We start from the raw sequence: 19,884 nt of genomic DNA, 5'->3' as shown, positions 1-19,884 counted from the left end.
AGTGTCATGAGTGTTTGTAGACTCTCGAAACTTGAGTCCAATATCAAGGGATTTGAACAGCTGAATTATGTATCCCACCTTAGAGCATTTCCACCAGTTGCCTCTTGCCGTGGCAAGATTAGCCCTAGGGCAGGCACTATTCACGTGAATAGTAGCTGCCCTAGCCCCCTCCAGCAAAATGTGTTTCCAGCAGTTGGGGCTTGCCATGGCAATTACTATTCATTTTTTTGTTTTTTCACAACTTTGTTTACTTAAACAATTAATTTGGATAATATTTTCGGATAAGATTTTTGGGTTCCTACGTGTCAATACTATTCATATCGGATAAGATTTTCGGTTTCAAATTTCAGATAAATTTCAAATTTCAGATAAATTCAAAACAAATTTCACAAATTCAAATTTCAGATAAATTTGAAATTTGAAATTTCATTTGAATTTCAAATTTCAGATAAGATTTTCACCCTCTAAGATTGCGCCGCGTGTCATATCTATCTGTGTACATTTTTCTATAAAATCAGAGGTTCAGCTCATACCTCCCACACCAGTTCTTCTCTACATTTCCATTTCTCAAATTTTAGATTTCATTCTCCATTCTCAATGGCAGACATGGAAGAGGTTTTGGAGAGGCAAGAGCGAGAAACTAGAGAAAGAATGCGTAGACGAGCTGCAAGCAAAAGGGCGCAGAGAGAACTAGATGAGCAACTTGGCATAGCAGTTGCTTTGCTGGAGGAAGAAAAGCAGGCTCGCCGTGGTTCACGAGAAGGCCGTCGCCCAAATGTGGACAGACATAGACATTCCCGGGGTAAGAATCTTATGGAAGATTATTTTATCCCACAATCTCTGTATTCTGATGTTCATTTTCGAGGGAGATATAGAATGCAACCCCATTTGTTCAAAAAAATCATGCATGATATTTACAATTATGATGAATATTTTGTTCAAAAGAGAAATTGTGCTGGAAATTTGGGACTTCTTCCAGAGCAGAAGTTCACAGCTGTGATACGAATGTTGGCGTATGGGTCATCTGCTGATCAGGTGGATGAGATTGCTCGGATGGGGAAGTCCACTGTTTTGGAGAGCTTGGTGCGATTTTGTGATGCAGTGGAAACTCTGTACACCAGAGACTACCTCCGCAGACCTACGCCCAGGGACCTGCAAAGGCTTCTCCAAAAAGCTGAGTCTCGAGGATTCCCTGACATGATTGATAGCATTGACTGCATGCACTGGCAGTGGAAAAATTGTCCAACTGCTTGGCAAGGGGACTACAGAAATAGAAAAGGGTAGAAAAGTATCATCCTAGAAGCAGTTGCTGGTTTTGATACATGGGTTTGGCACGCCTTCTTCGGAGTTGCCGGATCTCAAAACGATTTTGAGGAGAAAGTGAACAATAGTAGAAGGAGAAGAAAATATATGAGGATTTGGTGTTAAAAGTGAAGAGTATTGGTTGGTATTTATACACAAAAAATTCTGTAATTTTTGTTGGCAGAAAAATTGGCTGCCGTTGGATTGAAGAAAAAATTCCAATCGGAGCGACCAGAGGCCGCCACGTGTCAAGGAGCCGTTGGCGGGCACTGTAGCGTTGATTTGAAATTTTTTTTAACGTTGGCGCGTGCAGCCGTTGGCGGGCACTGTAGCGCTGATTTGAAATTTTTTTTAACGTTGGCGCGTGCAATGCACGCGCCAACGGTAAAAAAAAAATCAAAACCTCCAGGGCTGACGCCAGCATGGCGTCAGCTATTTTGTCCGCGCCCTCGGGCCCGAGCTCGGGCCGAAATCGCCTTCGGGCCTGCCAGTTTTGGTGGCCCCCACGCTCGCCCGGGCTGAGCCTTTGCTGCTGGACTTCGTTTTTTGCCCCAAACCCCCCTAGCCCGAGTCCAAGGTGGCTGCTGGACTTGCTCTTATTGGTAAGACAATTATCTTTAAAAAAAAACACATAATAAAATTATCAGTTATCCCATTCACTTTCGTTTTTAACACCAAACATGAAATTGAATTACGCTAATCCAATCATACTCCTTATCTTACCTACCAAACAAGGATATTGTTATTATTTTTCATCTATGGGGACGATGACTCAAATAGGACATCTTCTAATATTGGTAAAAAGTATACTACTAGATGAATAACTAAATTGATGATATATAGACAAAAAAAAAAAAAATTGTTAAGTTATTTTTGTAGTGTTATATATATATATATATTGCTATATGGGGGAAAAAACCAAACAATATAATATCAGACTAGCTATTGGTGACAAAAGAATGTGTAGAATAAAAATAAGTAACATGAAACTTATGCCAGAAAAGTTTGAGGCCTAGCTGGTTTGTCTTAAATTTGGATTTTATTTTTTGGAATTGGATATTCAGTATTAAATTGTGAAAATGAGAAGGCATGCTCAAGCTTTAATGGTTTTTTTAAAATTAAAAATGTTGCATAAAAATCAAATCCCGAATGCAATGATGGAATAAGTTAGTTTTTATTTATTTATTTTTTATAGTATTGTTTTACAATTTACAATGCCTCTTTCTTTTGGTGAAAATTCAATGCCTTTTCAACAATAGGCCAAGGGAGGATCTTTTGTTCAGGCAAAAAAAAAGGAAAAAAAAAAGAAAAAAGAAAAAAAGAAAAAGAAAAAGGAAAAGCGTTGGTTATTAACCCAACACAAGTTACAAGTTACAACACACACCAACGAAAGCTTGTTCAACCCAAGTAGCCAACCCAAAAGTGGCACAACAGCAGAGCTCTCAAGTCAAGTCTTTAACCCATCAACAACAGAGGACATTTCAATTGGCAGCCCATGTCATGTTTACCCATTCCCACAGCAAAAGTGGAAAGAGAAACCCAAAATTAGGAGCTTATAATTTTCTATCACCTAAATAATAATAATAATTAATAAATACATTTTGGATATTGGAATTTAAGAAAGAAATTTGGAATGTAAACTGGGGAAAACACATAAGAAGCAACATTTTAAGTTTTACACATTGGCCATTGCTTCACTCTTTGGCTCTTGCAGTCTTGCAGACCTCAAAACCCTCTCTCTCTCTCTCTCTCACACACACACAACACACACACACACACACACACAAACACTTCCTCTCTCTTTCTCTCTCTCAAGCTCCGTCCTTTAGATGGAAGACGATGACGAATTCGGAGATCTCTACACAGACGTTCTTAGACCCTTTGAATCGTCCCAATCATCTTCTGCGCCGCAGCCCCACCAACCCTCCACTGCACCCCAACCTCACCGTCCGATCGATCTCAACCTCCGTAACGAAGAGGACGAGATCCTATATGCAGCTCCTCACTCTAATCCTTCTCTTCCCCACCCACCAAATACCCAAACCCTAGCTCCCGCCGACTCTGTCCCCGCCAATTCGACTAAAGATGCGGATTCAGCAGGTGGGTCTAGGGGTTTGGAGGATAAGGGTGTTGAATTACCAAAAGTCGATTCCGTGGATTCTAATATCGGTGGTAAAACTGTGGATTTGATGGAAAAGGATGTCAATTTCGACATCGAGGAGGATAACAATGAAACTGATGATATGGGTTTGGACCCGGTGATTCCAGGGCTATCGGAAACCTTGCCGGTGAATGATTCGGCGGTCAATATAGGAAACCCGGAAGGTTCTAGAAAGGAAGGCGAGAGAGGCGAAGATGATTGGGACAGTGACGATAGCGAGGACGATTTGCAGATAGTGTTGAATGATAACAACCACGGGCCTATGGCTATGGAGAGAGGCGGAATAGGTGGCAACGCTGAAGGCGGCGACGACGACGACGATGAAGACGGGCTCGTTATTGTGGCTGATGGTGAGCTGAACCAACCGATGGAAGAACAAGAGTGGGGTGAAGACGGCGCACAGGCGGCTGAAGGTGAGAGAAAGGAGATGGGTGAAGCCGGGAAGGCTGTTGGCGGTGGCAGCGTGGTTGCACCCCAAAAAGTTGGGTATAGCAATCATGGGTATCATCAATTTCATTCTCAGTTTAAGGTTAGTTTAGTTTTGTTAATATGTTGATTAATGTAGGGAACTTTTTGTATCTGGGGTCTTGTGATGTCCCCTTCTTTGATGAGAGATTAGAATTGTAAATTATGCTTTGTAATGATTGTACAATGTGAGTATGTAGTTGATTATCAGTGAAGTGAAAATTAATAATTTGAATATGTTTCAGAATTGTGGCATTTACTTGAACCGATGGTACATGAAAATTTGAATGGAAGTCACTACAGAGAGTGGAATTGCTCAAAATACAGAATCATATATGTTATTTTTTCTCCGATTGTGTCCATTGAGTAATTTAATTTAAATAAGCTGGGCATTACCTTCTTGATGAAGTGCACTGTGTTAAGATTTTTTCCCCCAATACCAAGTAGATGCCTTTGCCTTTCAGCTGTCTAGATTGTCTTCTGATAGAAGGGTTTGGGAGTTTGGAGTGTGCAGAAGATCTTCACTGATCGAAATAGAAAAGGGGGAGACACATATATATTAAATTCTATGAAATTGATTTTTCCTTACTGCAGACAGTAACTACATTTCTTTCTACCTAGGCTTAGGTGATACTTATTGAGGAACAATAGTAAACGTGCTATTTATGTACTCTTCTCGAGTAATATTGCTACAACAGGCAATTTATTGAGCAATGATGATGTGTTTGAGAACACACCTAAATATTTGACAAACCTTCACAATTTCCAATCCTCAGATTTCTTCACCGTCATAAATCTTTGATTATCATTCGTATTACATTGTAATGATGATATGAAGAATTTAGATTCTACTCGGTGGATTAATCGGCGTTGCCTCTCTGAGTCACATTAACTACAGAGAGGCCTGAGGCACATTTACTACAGAGCTTTAGAATTGAGGATTAGAATTAACTAGGCTGACATATTGTTAACGGGCTCTGAATCTGCATAAGAACAATTACTCTCACTTCCAAAGTTGTTGCAATTGATATACCACAATAAATTTTTATGTAGCATGGCTTCATTGCACTCTAGCCTATGCCCTTTCCAATCTTGCTGCAGTAGAAGGTGCAGTTATTAAGCTATTTTGCACATTATTATTCTATGGACAAGTACATACTGAAACACTTCATTTCCGAATAAAGCATATTGCTTGAAACTCTGGAAAATGCTAGTAGCCTAGTAATTGTGCAAGTTGTTGAGACCGTACTAGATAGGTGGCACTGGATTGCCAATGCATGTTATATTTTGCCCTTAAAATAACTGAGAAATCATTGTCTGTACTTAACCTATAGAATTTTGAAGGATGCAAACTAGCTACAACTTTCTGAGCTTAGCTTAAATTGCTTCACAGGTTAAGTCACCAGTTTTACTGCATGCGAGTTTTCATCATTTTCTGCGATTAATATCTTTGTAAAGTTATCTTTTGAGTGCATCGCTTAGTGCTAATGAATCTTCATGATTCTTTTGTTCTAAATGCCTTAACAGTCAATTGTGGTGAATCTTCCCAGTTGGGAAACTGTTAGCTTTAGTACAGGTCCCATTGTTTGTGTTGCGTTCTGCTCTCATTTGGAGAACCCCAGCATGGGTGTTCCCCATTCCTAAAAAGTAGTTTTATAATAGGTCTTCACTACCCTCAGCCCCTATTTTTCCAAAGAGCCAAGGCTACACGTGGCTGGCTGTTGATTCACTCTTCTACCATATCTCATTTCTGATTTTGTTTATCGTAAGCAACTTAAGGAACAGTTTGGATGTTATTATTTTGTTATTTGGTAATTTTTTTGAATGCTCTACTTCTATACCTAAAAACTGTTTCTTCTTATGCAGTATGTAAGACCAGGTGCTGTGCCAATGACTGGACCAGCTACTTCTGGCCCTGGAGGAGTCCCAGGTCAAGTTCGTCCGCTTGTAAATGTGGGTCCTGTAGCTGGTCGAGGTAGAGGTGACTGGAGACCAACCGGATTAAAAAATGCTACTCCACTGCAGAAGAATTTTCATTCAGGCTTTGGTATGCCTGGCTGGGGCAACAATATGGGCGGTCGCGGTTTTGGCGGTGGACTGGAGTTCACGCTTCCTTCACACAAGTAATATTCATGATTTTAAGATATCAAGATACACGGGGAACTGGATTGTTTATTTTTTTACTGGCACTCGTGATAGTGCCGTACTGTCATGTTTTCTTCTCTTTTTTTTTTTGGGTTAGAAGATATTGTTAAGTTTTTACTACTGCATATGATATGTGAAAAATCATGCTGAAGTGATTACATTTACTTCTTTATTTATAAATTGCTAAAGTGCAATGGGTGATGGAGTTTGTGTGTGTGCGCTCTCTGGAGCTGACATCAGTCTTCTATTATTTTAAGTGTCGTGTAATCATTTGGTAGTTGAAAGTTGGTTTTTCTCATTATTGTTTCTTGAATTTGCTTGTGTTTTCCAGAACCATATTTGATGTTGACATTGATGGTTTTGAGGAAAAACCTTGGAAATATCCTGGCGTTGATCCATCAGACTTCTTCAACTTTGGCTTAAATGAAGAAAGCTGGAAAGATTATTGCAAACAGCTGGTAACAATCAAACCCTATAGCATATTGTCTTTGTATAAGGGAATGCTATAACTGCCCCTATATTTTAAATTTGCAGGAACAGCTTCGCTTGGAGTCCACTATGCAAAGCAAAATTCGTGTTTACGAAAGTGGACGAACAGAACAGGTAATGAGGTGATTATGGACCTCAAGAAAATGTATTGGCTATTTGAGTTTTTAAGTATTTATTCTTTGCAACCATATGTTGGTGAAACGTGAAAAAGGAAAGTTTGCCTTTTCCTGTGTTCATCACAGGAGTATGATCCAGATCTACCCCCAGAATTAGCAGCAGCAACTGGCATTCACGATTTTCCTGCTGAAAATGCAAATCCTGGAAAGTCAGATGTTGGGCAAAGTGATTTAGTGAAAGGATCTGCTCGTCTGCGTCCACCTATAGTATGTATATGATGGTTTCATTTTTGAACTTCTTTTCTTTCTATAAAGACAGTATCTTGCCCTAAGTTTTGCTATCTCACTGATCTTGTATTTCCTGTTATCTATATTCTTGATCTGCGCATCTTGTACAATTGCATTGATAATGCTATCTCTTGTTGACCTGATGAATGGTTATGTTAGTTTTGGAGCTCATGCTCGTTTCCTAACTCCATGGTTGAATAAATTTCTTGACAGCCAACTGGAAGAGCAATACAGGTTGAAGGTGGTTATGGTGAGCGTCTCCCCTCCATTGATACCCGACCACCTCGAATTCGTGATTCAGATGCAATTATTGAGGTAGTAATCTGTTAGTTTATTGAACCCATCATTGTGTGTTCATTTCTTTTTTTTGGCCAGGCAATATAAGTTAACTGCTGGCTGTTCTGTAAACAGATTGTCTTGCAGGATTCTTTAGATGATGATTCCTCTGCAGGAAATGGTATCCCAGAGAAAACTGAAAATGATCGCCCAAGAGAGGATTTTGGTAGAAGTGCTGTTGGTGAAGGAGACCTCGCGCAGGTTGATAGTGTGTATTTTGATGGTTTTCCCGCCTCTTATAACGACCGAAAGAGGGAGCCGGTTGGAAGAAAAATTCCATTCCATGATAGCATACCAGAAGAAGAAGGAATCTTGCCCTTCCCTCCAGAAGCGCCAGTCCCATATACGGGTTCTGGGGGAGAGACTCCTAGTTATCCTGGTGGAAGTTTTGGTCCCACTTTTGAGGAAAGGTACTGGGATTGTTATGTTGAAAATTGCCACCCATATTGAGAACTCCAGGACAGGGTTAATAATGAGAAACTCTTTTTCAGTACAGAGTGTGGGAGCATAGTTTGTTTGCTTGATTTTATGGTGCATTTATAAATATGAACTTAACTAGATTAGAGTACAAACTTCATGAATGCCTTTTAACTCTCTCATTATTAATACAGGGGAACACAGGGAAGAGCACGGGACAGATCTCCTCGTGTGACTCCTAGCCGGAATACAAGGGATAAAAAATTTCTTGACAACCAGAAGGAAGAATCAGTGGAAAGCATGGATGGTAAACGTAGTCCGCAGATATCATCTCCTGTCACAAATAGGGGTGCCCACGAGTCAAGCGTTGAGTATAGAGATAGTGACCAAGATGAGCCTGTGCTGGCTGATGGAAGCTCTGGAATGGAAAAGGAGGAAATGGCTACGGTTACTGTAAATGATGAACTGCAAGATGGGCCTCCAAAGCATAAAAAATTAAGTTCAAGAGTTGAACAATCTGCTGATGAAGAACTTGATGATGGCGAGGACTCAAAGGCTGCAAGAAGTAGTGACAACAGCAAAGCTAGATCTGGAAGCAGCAAGGATTATCAGAAGTGGAGGGATGGGGTTGAGGAGGAAGTCATTCAAGGACGTTCAACACACATGGGGGGCATCAAGAGGCACCTTAATGAAAATGAACAGGGGTTCCAAAGGAAAAACCGTGATGGTAGACAGGAACCAGATAGAAGTCACACGGTAGTAAAAGGGCGGGAGGACTCTTATCCTTATAGGGACTGGGATACTAGCTCTGCTCATCCATTGCAATTGAAAAATGATGGGCTTCATAGGCGAAAGGAAAGGGACAATCTTGACGGGCCATGGCAACGGAGAGATGATGAACCTTATGGCAGAAGGATTAGAACTGAAGAAACAAGGAAGAGAGAGCGTGGTGATGAAATGGGATCCAGGCACAGGAGTAAGGCTCGAGAAAGTGAGCGGAGTGACAAAGATGAACATCTTCAGTCAAGAAAACAGTTAGATAATGGCAGCTATAGGGTTTATCATGATAAGGATGTTGGCTCACGACCCAGGGAAAGAGAAGGTAGTTTGAAGGGTATAGATGATTACCATGGCAAGAGAAGGAAAGATGAGGAATATATGAGGAGAGACCATATAGATAAAGAAGATTTTGTGCATGGCCACAGAGAAAGTACCAGTCGCCGAAAGCGTGAAAGGGATGAGATTTTGGATCAGCGTAAGAGAGATGACCAGCAGAGAGTTAGAGATAATCTTGATGATCCACACTCTGTCAGGCACAAAGATGAAAGCTGGTTGCAGAGGGAGAGAGGTGATAGGCAAAGAGAAAGGGAGGAGTGGCATAGGGTTAAACAATCCCATGAGGAAAATATACCCAAGCGGGAAAGAGATGAAGGACGAGCTTCTATAAGGGGTGGGCGTGGTGCAGAAGACAAAGCATGGGTGGGCCATACTAGGGCAAAGGATGAAAGCAAAGGCTCTGATAAGGAGCACCAATATAAAGACACTGTGAGACACAGTGAACCATCTAAAAGGAGGGATAGGGTTGAGGAAGAAAGCTCGAATCATAGGGGGCGTGAGGATGTTTATGGACGTGGAAATCAATTAAATAATGATGAGAAGAGATCCGGAAAGGAGAGATCAAGTACTCGTAATGAACGTGCTGACAACCAAAAGCTCCATGATAGAAGACCTAAAGATAATACAAGGAAGAATAAAGAATCTGAGATTGCTGATAACAGCACTACAGTTACTTCCAAGAGACATCAAGAAGATCAAAGTGGTCACAGTAAGGAGATGGTATGTTCACTTCTTGACATCAGTTCTCTTGTTTAATTTGTTTGTTGTTTTTATCTTTTAATTCTTGTATATTTTTTCTTCCTTGAAAAATAATGTATATAGGGTGCAAACTTGATTTCGGATGACAGTTCTAATAAAATCCCATTCTTTTTCTTTGTCATAACAATGGAATTCTGATATCAAATGGATACTCCACACTGAGCATCTGCAAAGTAGACTTTCACTGGTGTGGACCTATTCTCTTTATGTTTCACAGCTGGAGTGTGGGTTCAGCTTTTCATTTCCTCCTTTCTTTACAAGTGCTAAAATCAGAAGATTGTATACTTGTCTTATCCTAATTAGTGGTAGCTTCTGTTCATGGAATTTTCGCCCAAATAACATGTATGTGCAGGGTCAGCAGTGATCACATATTCAATGATTTGGTACACTTTGCTGAGACTAATAATCATGCTTTAGCTGCATTTGAGTTTGCTCGTGCTATCTTTCTCCATTCAACTTGTGGTTCAATCAGTGTAGGGCCGTACTGAAGGGGATGACTGACCCACATTATGTGAGGGAAAACGGAAGTGAGCTCCTGCATATTGCAGTTGGATAGAACAATAACAAATGGAACAACATTTATATTTACTAGTTGACAACTTACCAACTAATCCAGGAATTTTCGTGCAGAGCTGTGCTTGTTATTCATCATCACTTTTTGTCCTTTGTACTTGACCCTAGTTTGTTGATGAAGAATGTTTCCTCCTGGGGTGGGCTTTTTTCTCATTATTGCTTCTTTTGCCCCTTTAGGGCTTGAAAGGTACCCGTGTGCAAGGAACTGGTGAGGGAATCCCACAGCACCGTCACTCTTCCAAAAGGCATAAGGAAGATGCTTCCTCTGATGATGAACAACAGGATTTAAGAAGGGGGCGCTCCAAATTGGAACGCTGGACGAGCCATAAGGAGAGGGATTTCAGTATCAACAGTAAATCATCGTTAAAGTTGAAAGAGCTTGATAGGAGCCACAACAGAGGATCCTCAGATGCCAGTAAACTTCCAGAAGAATCTTCCAAACCAGTTGAGGCTGTTGATAATCAACATTCATTGGTTGAGGAGAAAGATGCCGGTGATCAGGATATTAAGGATGCAGACACCAAACAATTGGATGCAGACACAAAACCATTGGAGGACCGGCACCTGGACACAGTTGAGAAGTTGAAGAAAAGAAGTGAGCGTTTCAGGCTTCCAATGCCAAGTGAAAAAGAAGCAGCAACAATCAAAAAGTTGGAGAGTGAAGTGCTGCCTACCACCAATAGTGAGACTCCTGTGGAATCTGAGATTAAACCAGAGCGGCCAGCTAGGAAAAGAAGGTGGATCAGCAACTGAATCCAACATTAAGGAACTTAGGTTAGTTGGCTGAATTTCTGTGGCACGAGGGAAGTTATGCATCCCAACTCCCTTTGCAGTGCAATCATTCAGCTTGTTTTGAAATGGTTTTTGTAGGGTTCCCTAGAAGGCCATGTACCTCTGCGCTGCAGTAATATAATCTTGTAACCGTGCTGCCACAGCATACTTATCAATGTTTTCTTTTGTATATACTGGTGATTGTAACTTTGAACTGGCCACTGATGTGGCGCAGGACTGCTTTTAGCAACTATTCTTAATTTTGTTGCTCAGGTATAATCTTGGCCTGATTCGAGGGACATCGATCAGACCCGGCAAATGCTGTTCATTGGATCTATGTAGAAGCCAGGCGCCATGGGATGCAACGCAAGAACTTGATACAGGCGAGAAGCTTCAAGGCAGAAGAAAATGAGTGAGGAGCCAATTGACACGAGAGAAGCTTTTCCAATGTGTTTGGAGATGACGACTTCATCGGTGATGGTGAAATGAATTAGAACTTATATCTGTATACTGTATCCTGATCAAATTCTTTTACCCCTTTTTCTCTTTTTGGTTAAAAGAAACAGAGAACTGGTGGTGAGCTTGAAACACACGACATTTGAAACCCATTTGTATTTTTGGAACAAGTGAGTTTTAAAAACAACGGATTAGTAGAAAGTTAATTGAACAATAGAAAAAGGAATAATTAGTGGTATTATTCCAAATTACATAAATCTCTTCTTGTACGTGTTATGGTGTCCCAGTGCTTCTGTGTTAGTTGCATGAAGGAGCACTGTTATTCTTCCTTTTGTGTCACCATCTGTTCCATATCTACATATAGGATTCGGATCCTTTGCTTGGTTTTTCTCTATATGTTCATCGTTTTTGAATGTTAAATTGATGCTGCAATTGGTGATTTGGATTGCCCTTCACTGTTTTTTCCTTCTAAGTTCGAATCAAAATGGGCCATGTGTCCTAAGTTCTAAGCTAACAATTTCACAAAAGCCCTCCTTAGCACCCAAAAAGGAGGGGGAATATTTTTTTTTCCTTCACAAAAGTACTTTGACGATTGACCAAAAAAGAAAGAACCTCGCTTGGAAACCCATTGGTTTTACGTGGGACCCTGCCAACTAAGGATGACCCGACCTAGTATTTTAGGAACGCTGTGAAAACTAGGATGATAATGGTTAGAGGATCTACAATGGGTTCTTTAAATTATATTTTTAGATAAATTTTAGGGATAAATTGAAAAAATACAACTTCAACTGTACTCTCTATCCATCTCCTAAAATATGGAGACTTCTAAGGAAGATGTCAAATTTGAATTTGATTGCTTATATGACAATTTGATACTTTTAAAAAAATTGAACTCCACCCGCAATGCCCAACCAATACCATATTATTTTATTATATTTTTAAAAGCAATGGGGCTCATATGATACATAAAGTTTTAAAAGAGAGTAAATGATAGTGGGGTTCATGACTAAAAAAATATTATAATAATATTTGACATCAAGTTTTTTGATATGTTATTTTTGATATATCTCTTCTAACTTTCAAATCCATGTAGACTACTCGGTTGGAGGAATTTTAACATTCAATTTTTTTCATTTCATGTCCATGTGACAATTTGACATATCAGTTGGAGATGCTTAAGAGCGTCCACAATAGGCTCTCTAAACCACATACTTAGCTAAAATTTAGGGAGAAATTGAAAAACTCACCTCCAACCATGCTTTCTATCCAACTCCTAAAATATGGAGAGCTTTAGGAGTTCCTAAATTTGAGGAGAGAGAAAGTACTCCTAGTGACTCTGTATAATTAAATGCTTCTATATTTAATATTATTTTAAGCATTTATTTAATGCCAACTATTTTTTATTATTGCCTTTGTGTCTACATTTTATCCAAAAATTTGAATTAAAATTTATTAAAAAACATTTATGACTCTTTAAACTAGGGAGTATGGTTGGAGTTGAAATTTTATAGAGAGCTCCTAAAATAGCTTTATAGTGTTTTTAGCTAAATTTTAACTAAAAAATAGAGAGCATGATTATGAATGCTCTAAGAGATCCTAAATCTAAGGAGAGAAAAATGACTCATGATGACTTCCTATAATTTAATGTTGCTTTGTTTTATGCATATTTTAAACTTTTAATTAATGCAAACTATTTTTTTATATTATTTTGTATAGAGATGAACCAATTATATATTGAATTAAAAAATAATTATGGTATTTATGTCTCTCGAAACTAGGGAGTATGATTGGAGTTCAAATTTTATAGAAAGTTTTTAAAATAACTTTTGTATGTTTTTAGCTAAATTTTAACTAAAAAATAAAGAACATGATTATAGATGCTCTTTAGTAAATAATACCGAGACACAGACGAAACTTCTCAAATTCGAATCTTCACAGCATCTTAAGACGTGTTCATCATTGAAACTTCTTAGGTTGGAATCTTCACAGAATCTTAAGACGTGTTCATCATCAATAATGAATAATGGGGTATATGTCAGCATCAGTATAGCAAAGGATAAACTTTAGACGCTGAAAATAAATGGAAATGGAATATATATACCCTCAAAATCAAGTCATTTTGTGTGGTTTTCCCGAGACTCACAGTAACGTGCGTGCACATCATGTGCAGCGCAGGTTCATCAACAATACTAATACTACAGTCGAACTCGATCCATGTCATCGTCTCAGGCGTTCATTCAGATCTGTAAGTCTAGCTAGCTTAATCTTACTGAGCAGAAAGAGAGGCAGTGAGTGAGATTGTTATCGAATGGAAAAACCCTCTTGGGTTCCTACTTTGGTGGCGCAGGCATGTTTGTGCTTTAGTCTCTACCTTGCTTTTCAACTGGGTCAGCCTCAGAAGCCTATGTACCATGGTACAAGTGGGACGAGACCCCTTGATCTTTACTTTATTAGCGTTGGAGGGGGCTTCAGACCTCTCAATCAACAGACCCATCTTCTCAAACAGGTCAGTTTCTTAAGTTATAATGCTTCTTGAATAATCAAAGTAAGGAATTTGGCCTATACTCTATAAAGCGAAGATTTTTATCTCCCCTAATGCTATCTTGGCGGATATGATTGTTGTTAATGTTAGGAAATATGGGGAAACTTGAAGGAAATAATCTACGTTATACATGTGTGGTTTTGTTTTGGTGCTAAATGAAAGGCTCAGCTGAATAGCCGGATAGTTACATCTGTTTCTGTGGGAGTAGTACTAAGATATTGTTTGCAGAGGAATCTTGTTTTTCACTTTTTCCTTTGGTTACTTTAAGTGAGCAGAGTTGTGAGGGCCTTGACAATATTTTCCCTGGATTAATTGTGGTTCTTCTTGTTGATAAAGATGGAAAAGGTGGTAAAGAAGTACAAGGCAGAGTTCGTGGTGGACATTAGTGATCTTGGGAAAGATGATCCGCTCATGCAGAATGTAAGGTTGTTTTTTTCCTCAAAACATTTGAGCTGCAAAGCCACCATTCTGCTTGATTATTGTAAGTATGTATCTCTCAACATGGAAGAAAGATCTTTTAAGAATCTTAATATGATGGGATTAATCATAAATGGAGGTATATTCTATGTGTTAGAGTATGTAGATCTAGGATTGTGACAAGTGTTACTTAGTCATTGACTGATGTTAGAATTAGTTAGTAAGCTGTTGTAATCAGTTAGAGCCTTATAAAGCTTAACTCTCTGTTGGCTCTTGATACCATGTTAACGAAAGTGAAATAGAGAGAGAATTAAGAAGAAGATGAACTTTTATGTATTATTTCTCAGATTACTATACAATACAGAGAGTTAAGCTTTATAACGCTCTAACTGATTACAACAGCTTACTAACTAATTCTAACATCAGTCAATGACTAAGTGACACTTTCACAATCCTAGATCTACATACTCTAACACTATGTACTTCAACAAAATGGATAAAGTTGATAGATTACAATTGTTGAAGACTAGAAGTTGTTCCTTTCAACTGTTGGTAACAATGGTGGATATATTCTTTTACAGGGTACCCTGCTTTTCTCATCACTGAAACTTCCCTGGTATGCTGTCCTCTATGCAATATTCTTTGAATTGGGTACATTTATCTAATATAATGTTCTTATTGCCGAGTCTGAGGTTCGGCTATGCTGTTTGCACTGTTGTTTATTTATTCCTGGTTAAGGCATGAATAGTAGCACTTGTAGGTACACCACTAGAGTTTCAGAAAGACACGGAGGAGGTTACTTCCAAAAGAAGATCAATTTACCTTACGAGAAAACCTTAGATGTCATTGTGGTGGATACTGGATTGTTACAGGTATGTACTATTTTGTTTTTCAATTTTATCTATCCGATCCTATTTTGTGTAAGCTTTCTAAGCTGTTTGTCTGTTTAATGACTTAGGAGTTGTTTTTATCTTTATTTTTTTCTTCAAGTCATATAAAGATGTCCTGTATAGATTTCCTTCTTTGCTTGACTGGCAGTTCATCCAAGGGTTGATATATATATGTATATTATCATCTATTTATATATTTATACACGGTTGCTGTATATATGTAGCTTTTTGTTCTACTTTCTTACTTGAACTTATTTTCAACGTGAAGGGCACCGGATCATTAGGTGGGTTCGGAAACAATCAGTTACATTGGCTGAAAAGGACACTAGAAACAACCAGTAGTAACTGGTAAAATTAATTAGTTGTATGGCCCTGCTATTTATAGTTGATTTATGTTCTTGGCTTTTCTGATCTTATGTGCTAGCAATATCTTAAAAACACAAAAAAGCTTGAAGAAATTGTGAAATGTTCTTTCAATTTTGGTGTTTTCTGATAATTGATATTTCATGACTGATATTGTTTCTGTTTTGAAGCTGTTATTTTTGCAATCCAACTCTAAAATTTTGGTTTTCATTCTAATGCTTACATGCACTGGAATTTCTGCGGTATAGAAGATATGACTTTAAGAATGGGTTTCCAATTAGCCTCGCTCCTTGAGATTTTTTTTTTCAGTAAGCGATAACTAATCTTCCAATGTCTAACTGGCTTGTATTGCCATATAGGCGCATAGTCGTTGGATTCCACCCATTGGCTATTTGTGAAGATGGTGAGGAGGGAATGGGAGAAAAGAAAGTTTTTGAGTCTCTACAACTTATTTTTATGAAATTTGAAGTGGTAAGAAATTATTATTATTATTATTATTATTATTTTGGTATTCACTAATACCTTATTTCTGCACCGATTCCAATTAAAATGCCAAATCTGACTCCCAAGTCCTCTCCTCACCAATACATGTTATTCTCCAGAATGCATACTTAAGTGCGCAGGGTTGCGCTAGCAGTGTCCGACGACACAGCCTGAGCTACCTTGGGAACCCGGGCCAAATGGAGGATGGGTTTCTTCTTCATAGAGTCAGCACACTAGAGATTGTGGGTATTCATTTCTTGTGCTGTTTCATTACAGCTTTATTTTATTAAAAAGGTATCCCTTGTTTATCATGTTTGATACATTTGTTCTTTCCTTATTTTGGGCTGCAGGTAACCTACTTTGTTAGCTCAGGTGGGGAACTTGTGCATAAATCTGTACTCCATCAGAGGGGTAAGGAGATCATGTAAATTGTGTTCAAGAGGACCAATCATCTAGGTTTCCTTGTTTGCAACTATAAATATGTAATGTGCCTTTTGTAAACGGCAGGCTGAATGACAATTGCAATTTCTTTCCTTTCATTACTATTCTATTGAAGTCTCCTTTACAATTTCTGCCTTTTCATTTACAAACTCCTTTCTATAAGCCTCCTCCTCCTCCTTTTTCTTTGCTTTTTCACTTATACTCTATCGCCTCTCTTTAGTACTAAGCAGATTAATGGAAACCCAGGTTGTTAAAAAATAGCGATTACAGAAAAAAAAAAAATCATAATTTTGAATCGTAGGCACAGAGATTCTATAAAAAAATAAAAAATAAAAATATCACAGCACAGAGAAAAATGCTAATCGTTAGTTATTAAACAAACAAAAAAAGATGAAAAATTTATGACCAAGACCAGTATCACATCAAATCATAACTTGTTAAATTTATCAACGAGAGAATAGGAAAGAAATTGTATTTATATTTTTGTGAAAAAGTAAAGTGCAATTAAACGAAAAAAGCCCAAAAGATTACAGAAGTATTTTTTGGTGAAAAAGTTAAATGGATATTACCCAACTAGAGAGACCCACCCGATAGCCATACCACCCAAGTTAACCCAAACTCAAATCAAACCCCATTTGTTTTCAGCTCTCCCCCTCCCTCCTTTCTTTACAATTACTTATCGTCGCATCTGATCTCACTCACGACGAAGCTTACCTTGACGCTCCAGCAACCAGGTTTCACTTCTCACTTAATAGTATAAAGTCTTATTCTTTGATAAGTTTTTGCAATTTTAATGTGTTTTGGTTTCTGGGTATTGCACGTTCTCTGTAACTTTGATTTTCCTCTTTCGAATTCATGATCTCTGGCTGTTGTTCAAATGGTAATTAGATAAAATGAATCCCCATCTGTGACTGTTTCGCCAGCACTGACTCACTGAGCTATCGTCGATCGCCGGTAAGTCATCCTTTTTAATTTCTTTAGTTTTTCATGGAATTGTTTACTTTCTTTCTGGCAGAAAGAAGTGGGAAAAATATTACAAAATGAAAGTTATAGGTTGAGTTGATTTGAGTTCAATTTTTCCTTCTGCTTGCACCAGCTGCTCTTCCTTTTCATCAGCGTCTGCCTCACATCTGCTTGGCTCTTTTGGCTTTTTGAATCCGTTACTGTCATACCCAATATGAACATCAATCCCAAATGGGGTTTTTATTATTCAAATAAAAATAAAAATAAAAACCCTTTTTGACCTTGGCGCTTTGTTTAATTTGCAAAATTGTGTGACTTTATGAAATTTAATTATTCAATTAACTTTTCTATTTAATTAGATAACATATTGTGCTTCTGTCTGTCTTGTTTCCATGTAATTTGCCTCTGTTTGTGTTTGATTCAATGAGAATTCTGATGTGTTTTTATTTGTTTTCCCAGTGAATCTGTCTGCATGATTATGGATAATACCCAGATGCTTGTGTTTTGTTATGCCAATCCATATGTGGATCGCGTTTCTCTTGATTTTTGCATTTTATTCAGACGATATAGTAATCAAATCGTTCAGGAAAGTTTGCAATGGATTTTCTTCTTTTCATTTGGGTTACTCCTCCTGATGCAATTACAGTTTGATTTTAGTTTTGTTCAGAGAAAAATTAAACCTTGAGTTTTGATTTTCAACGTGTTCTTTTGCTTCATCCGTTGATTCCAAGTATAACTCTCCTCTCCTTATTTTCCTTAACTTTCTTAGAGAAATTTTCTGATTACAGCTATAATAAACACTTGAACATCAACTGCAGATAATAAACACTTCAAAAGTTCTTTGATAGTCTAGCATTAGCTGCAGTTTTCCTGTTTCATAGACCCTGATGTCTCTCAGAAAGCCCCCGCTTCCCCGTCTCCTTCTCGACAATGTCTCTTGCATGAGGAATGCCCAACAAATCTTGAGACATGTAAATGCCTCCATTCATGATGGTGGAGCACTTGTACTGATGGGCACTAATGGCTCAGGCAAGACTACCTTCCTGCGTATGTTGGCTGGATTTTCTCGTCCTTCAGCTGGTCAGGTCCTGTGGAACGGCCATGACATCACAGATTCAGGTGTTTTCCACCAGTACAAGCTTCAACTTAACTGGCTCTCCCTTAAAGATGCTGTGAAGGAGAAGTTCACAGTTCTGGACAATGTTCAGTGGTTTGAAGTTCTTGAAGGCAAGCAGGGGAATTCAATGCCAGCTTTGGAGCTGATGGGGCTTGGGAGACTGGCAAAGGAGAAAGCAAGAATGCTGTCTATGGGGCAGCGGAAAAGGCTGCAGCTCGCGAGGTTGCTGGCAATGGATAGGCCAATCTGGTTGCTTGATGAGCCTTCTGTTGCTTTGGACACTGAGGGGCTGAAGTTGCTTGAATATATCATTGCAGAGCATAGGAAGAAAGGTGGAATTGTGATTGTGGCAACACATCAGCCAATTGAGATTGAAGATGCCATGTATTTGAGGCTGCCACCTAGGTTCCCAAGGAGGATGACTCTGGTAGATATGCTTGATCGTTCGGATTTTTGAATTTCAATGGACAAGGAAAAAATTTTGTCATTGAGATTATGAGATTGAGAAGTCCTGTTAGTGGTGTTCAGTAGAAGATTCTAAGCCATTGCAAAATGCAAATTATGGACTTCCGATTTCTGTAGTTAATGGTAACAAAACGTTTTTGCATATTTATTATGCATGTTAAATTCTGGACTCTCATACCAGTTACCAACTTTTTTCTTTCGGTTACAAGACGGGACGAATCTGAAATTTGAAAAGAAATAACAAATACCCAACTTAATCTATATCATCCAAAATAGGAGCCAAACAAGTAGGTAAAATAAGGAGAAAATTTTGTATATAACGGAAATAGCACAATCCCTGCAACTTCTTCTCAAGTTAAAATTATGAAAACCCAAAGACAAATTGTGTCCAAATATCTTTGTGTCCCAGAAAGTTTCATGATACCAGACTGACCAAAATACCCTTCCCTCACGTCCGGAGCATTATAAAATAGGCCTGAGGCAGCGGTGGGTTAGGGTTTAAGGCTCATTAGTTTAAGAATGAGGCTTTGCTCTCGGAGAGGCCGTTTGGGGTGTTCCTGAGGGTCGGTTGCCCCCTCTCTGAATGTCTGCGGAGCCGATGATTTTCACCCAACCTTATGTTACGTGCGATGCAACCAAACAGCCCTCTCTCTCTCTCTCTCTCTTCCTCATCATCATCATCATCATCATCATCATCATCATCTTCTTCTTCTTCTTTTCTCACTCTCTTTCTCTCTCTCTCTCTCTCTGTAATAGTGACCGAAAGTCAAGAGGCGGTGATGATATTTATAGCTTCTGTAAAACCAGAC

General features: G+C 38.7%; 3 protein-coding genes across 7 annotated transcripts; all 3 read left to right on the top strand.

The window, feature by feature from the left end:
• The first annotated feature begins 2,968 nt into the window (after nt 1-2,968).
• LOC117633740 (FIP1[V]-like protein) lies at nt 2,969-11,651 on the top strand. Of its 2 annotated transcripts, XM_034367476.1 has the most exons (9): nt 2,969-3,992; nt 5,795-6,051; nt 6,405-6,531; nt 6,608-6,676; nt 6,805-6,945; nt 7,180-7,281; nt 7,378-7,712; nt 7,914-9,555; nt 10,345-11,651. In XM_034367476.1, the coding sequence occupies exons 1-9, from the start codon at nt 3,132-3,134 to the stop codon at nt 10,918-10,920; spliced, it is 4,110 nt and encodes a 1,369-aa protein (XP_034223367.1). In that variant the 5' UTR covers nt 2,969-3,131; the 3' UTR covers nt 10,921-11,651. The 2 variants fall into 2 exon arrangements, with proteins under 2 accessions (XP_034223367.1, XP_034223368.1); XM_034367477.1 differs by lacking the exon at nt 6,805-6,945.
• Nucleotides 11,652-13,525: 1,874 nt separating this feature from the next.
• On the top strand, nt 13,526-16,671 carry LOC117634312. 3 transcript variants are annotated; one of them, XM_034368366.1, is made up of 8 exons: nt 13,526-13,900; nt 14,273-14,356; nt 14,935-14,969; nt 15,114-15,225; nt 15,512-15,591; nt 15,966-16,077; nt 16,209-16,331; nt 16,440-16,671. In XM_034368366.1, exons 1-8 carry the CDS (start codon nt 13,703-13,705, stop codon nt 16,515-16,517), a joined length of 822 nt encoding a protein of 273 aa, XP_034224257.1. In that variant the 5' UTR covers nt 13,526-13,702; the 3' UTR covers nt 16,518-16,671. The 3 variants fall into 3 exon arrangements, with proteins under 3 accessions (XP_034224257.1, XP_034224256.1, XP_034224258.1); XM_034368365.1 differs by having other exon boundaries at nt 15,105-15,225; XM_034368367.1 differs by having other exon boundaries at nt 15,105-15,225; nt 16,209-16,335.
• A 339-nt stretch (nt 16,672-17,010) lies between these two features.
• On the top strand, nt 17,011-19,263 carry LOC117634313 (ABC transporter I family member 1). Of its 2 annotated transcripts, XM_034368369.1 has the most exons (4): nt 17,011-17,264; nt 17,419-17,484; nt 17,953-18,223; nt 18,312-19,263. In XM_034368369.1, exon 4 carries the CDS (start codon nt 18,381-18,383, stop codon nt 19,065-19,067), a length of 687 nt encoding a protein of 228 aa, XP_034224260.1. In that variant the 5' UTR covers nt 17,011-17,264; nt 17,419-17,484; nt 17,953-18,223; nt 18,312-18,380; the 3' UTR covers nt 19,068-19,263. The 2 variants fall into 2 exon arrangements, with proteins under 2 accessions (XP_034224260.1, XP_034224259.1); XM_034368368.1 differs by lacking the exon at nt 17,953-18,223 and having other exon boundaries at nt 17,012-17,264.
• Nucleotides 19,264-19,884: the final 621 nt, after the last annotated feature.

The sequence above is a fragment of the Prunus dulcis genome, chromosome 7 (assembly GCF_902201215.1).
Source record: "Prunus dulcis chromosome 7, ALMONDv2, whole genome shotgun sequence".
Taxonomy (NCBI): Eukaryota; Viridiplantae; Streptophyta; class Magnoliopsida; order Rosales; family Rosaceae; genus Prunus; species Prunus dulcis.
Note: the sequence above shows the minus strand (reverse complement) of the source record. Positions and strands in the feature narration are given on the sequence as shown.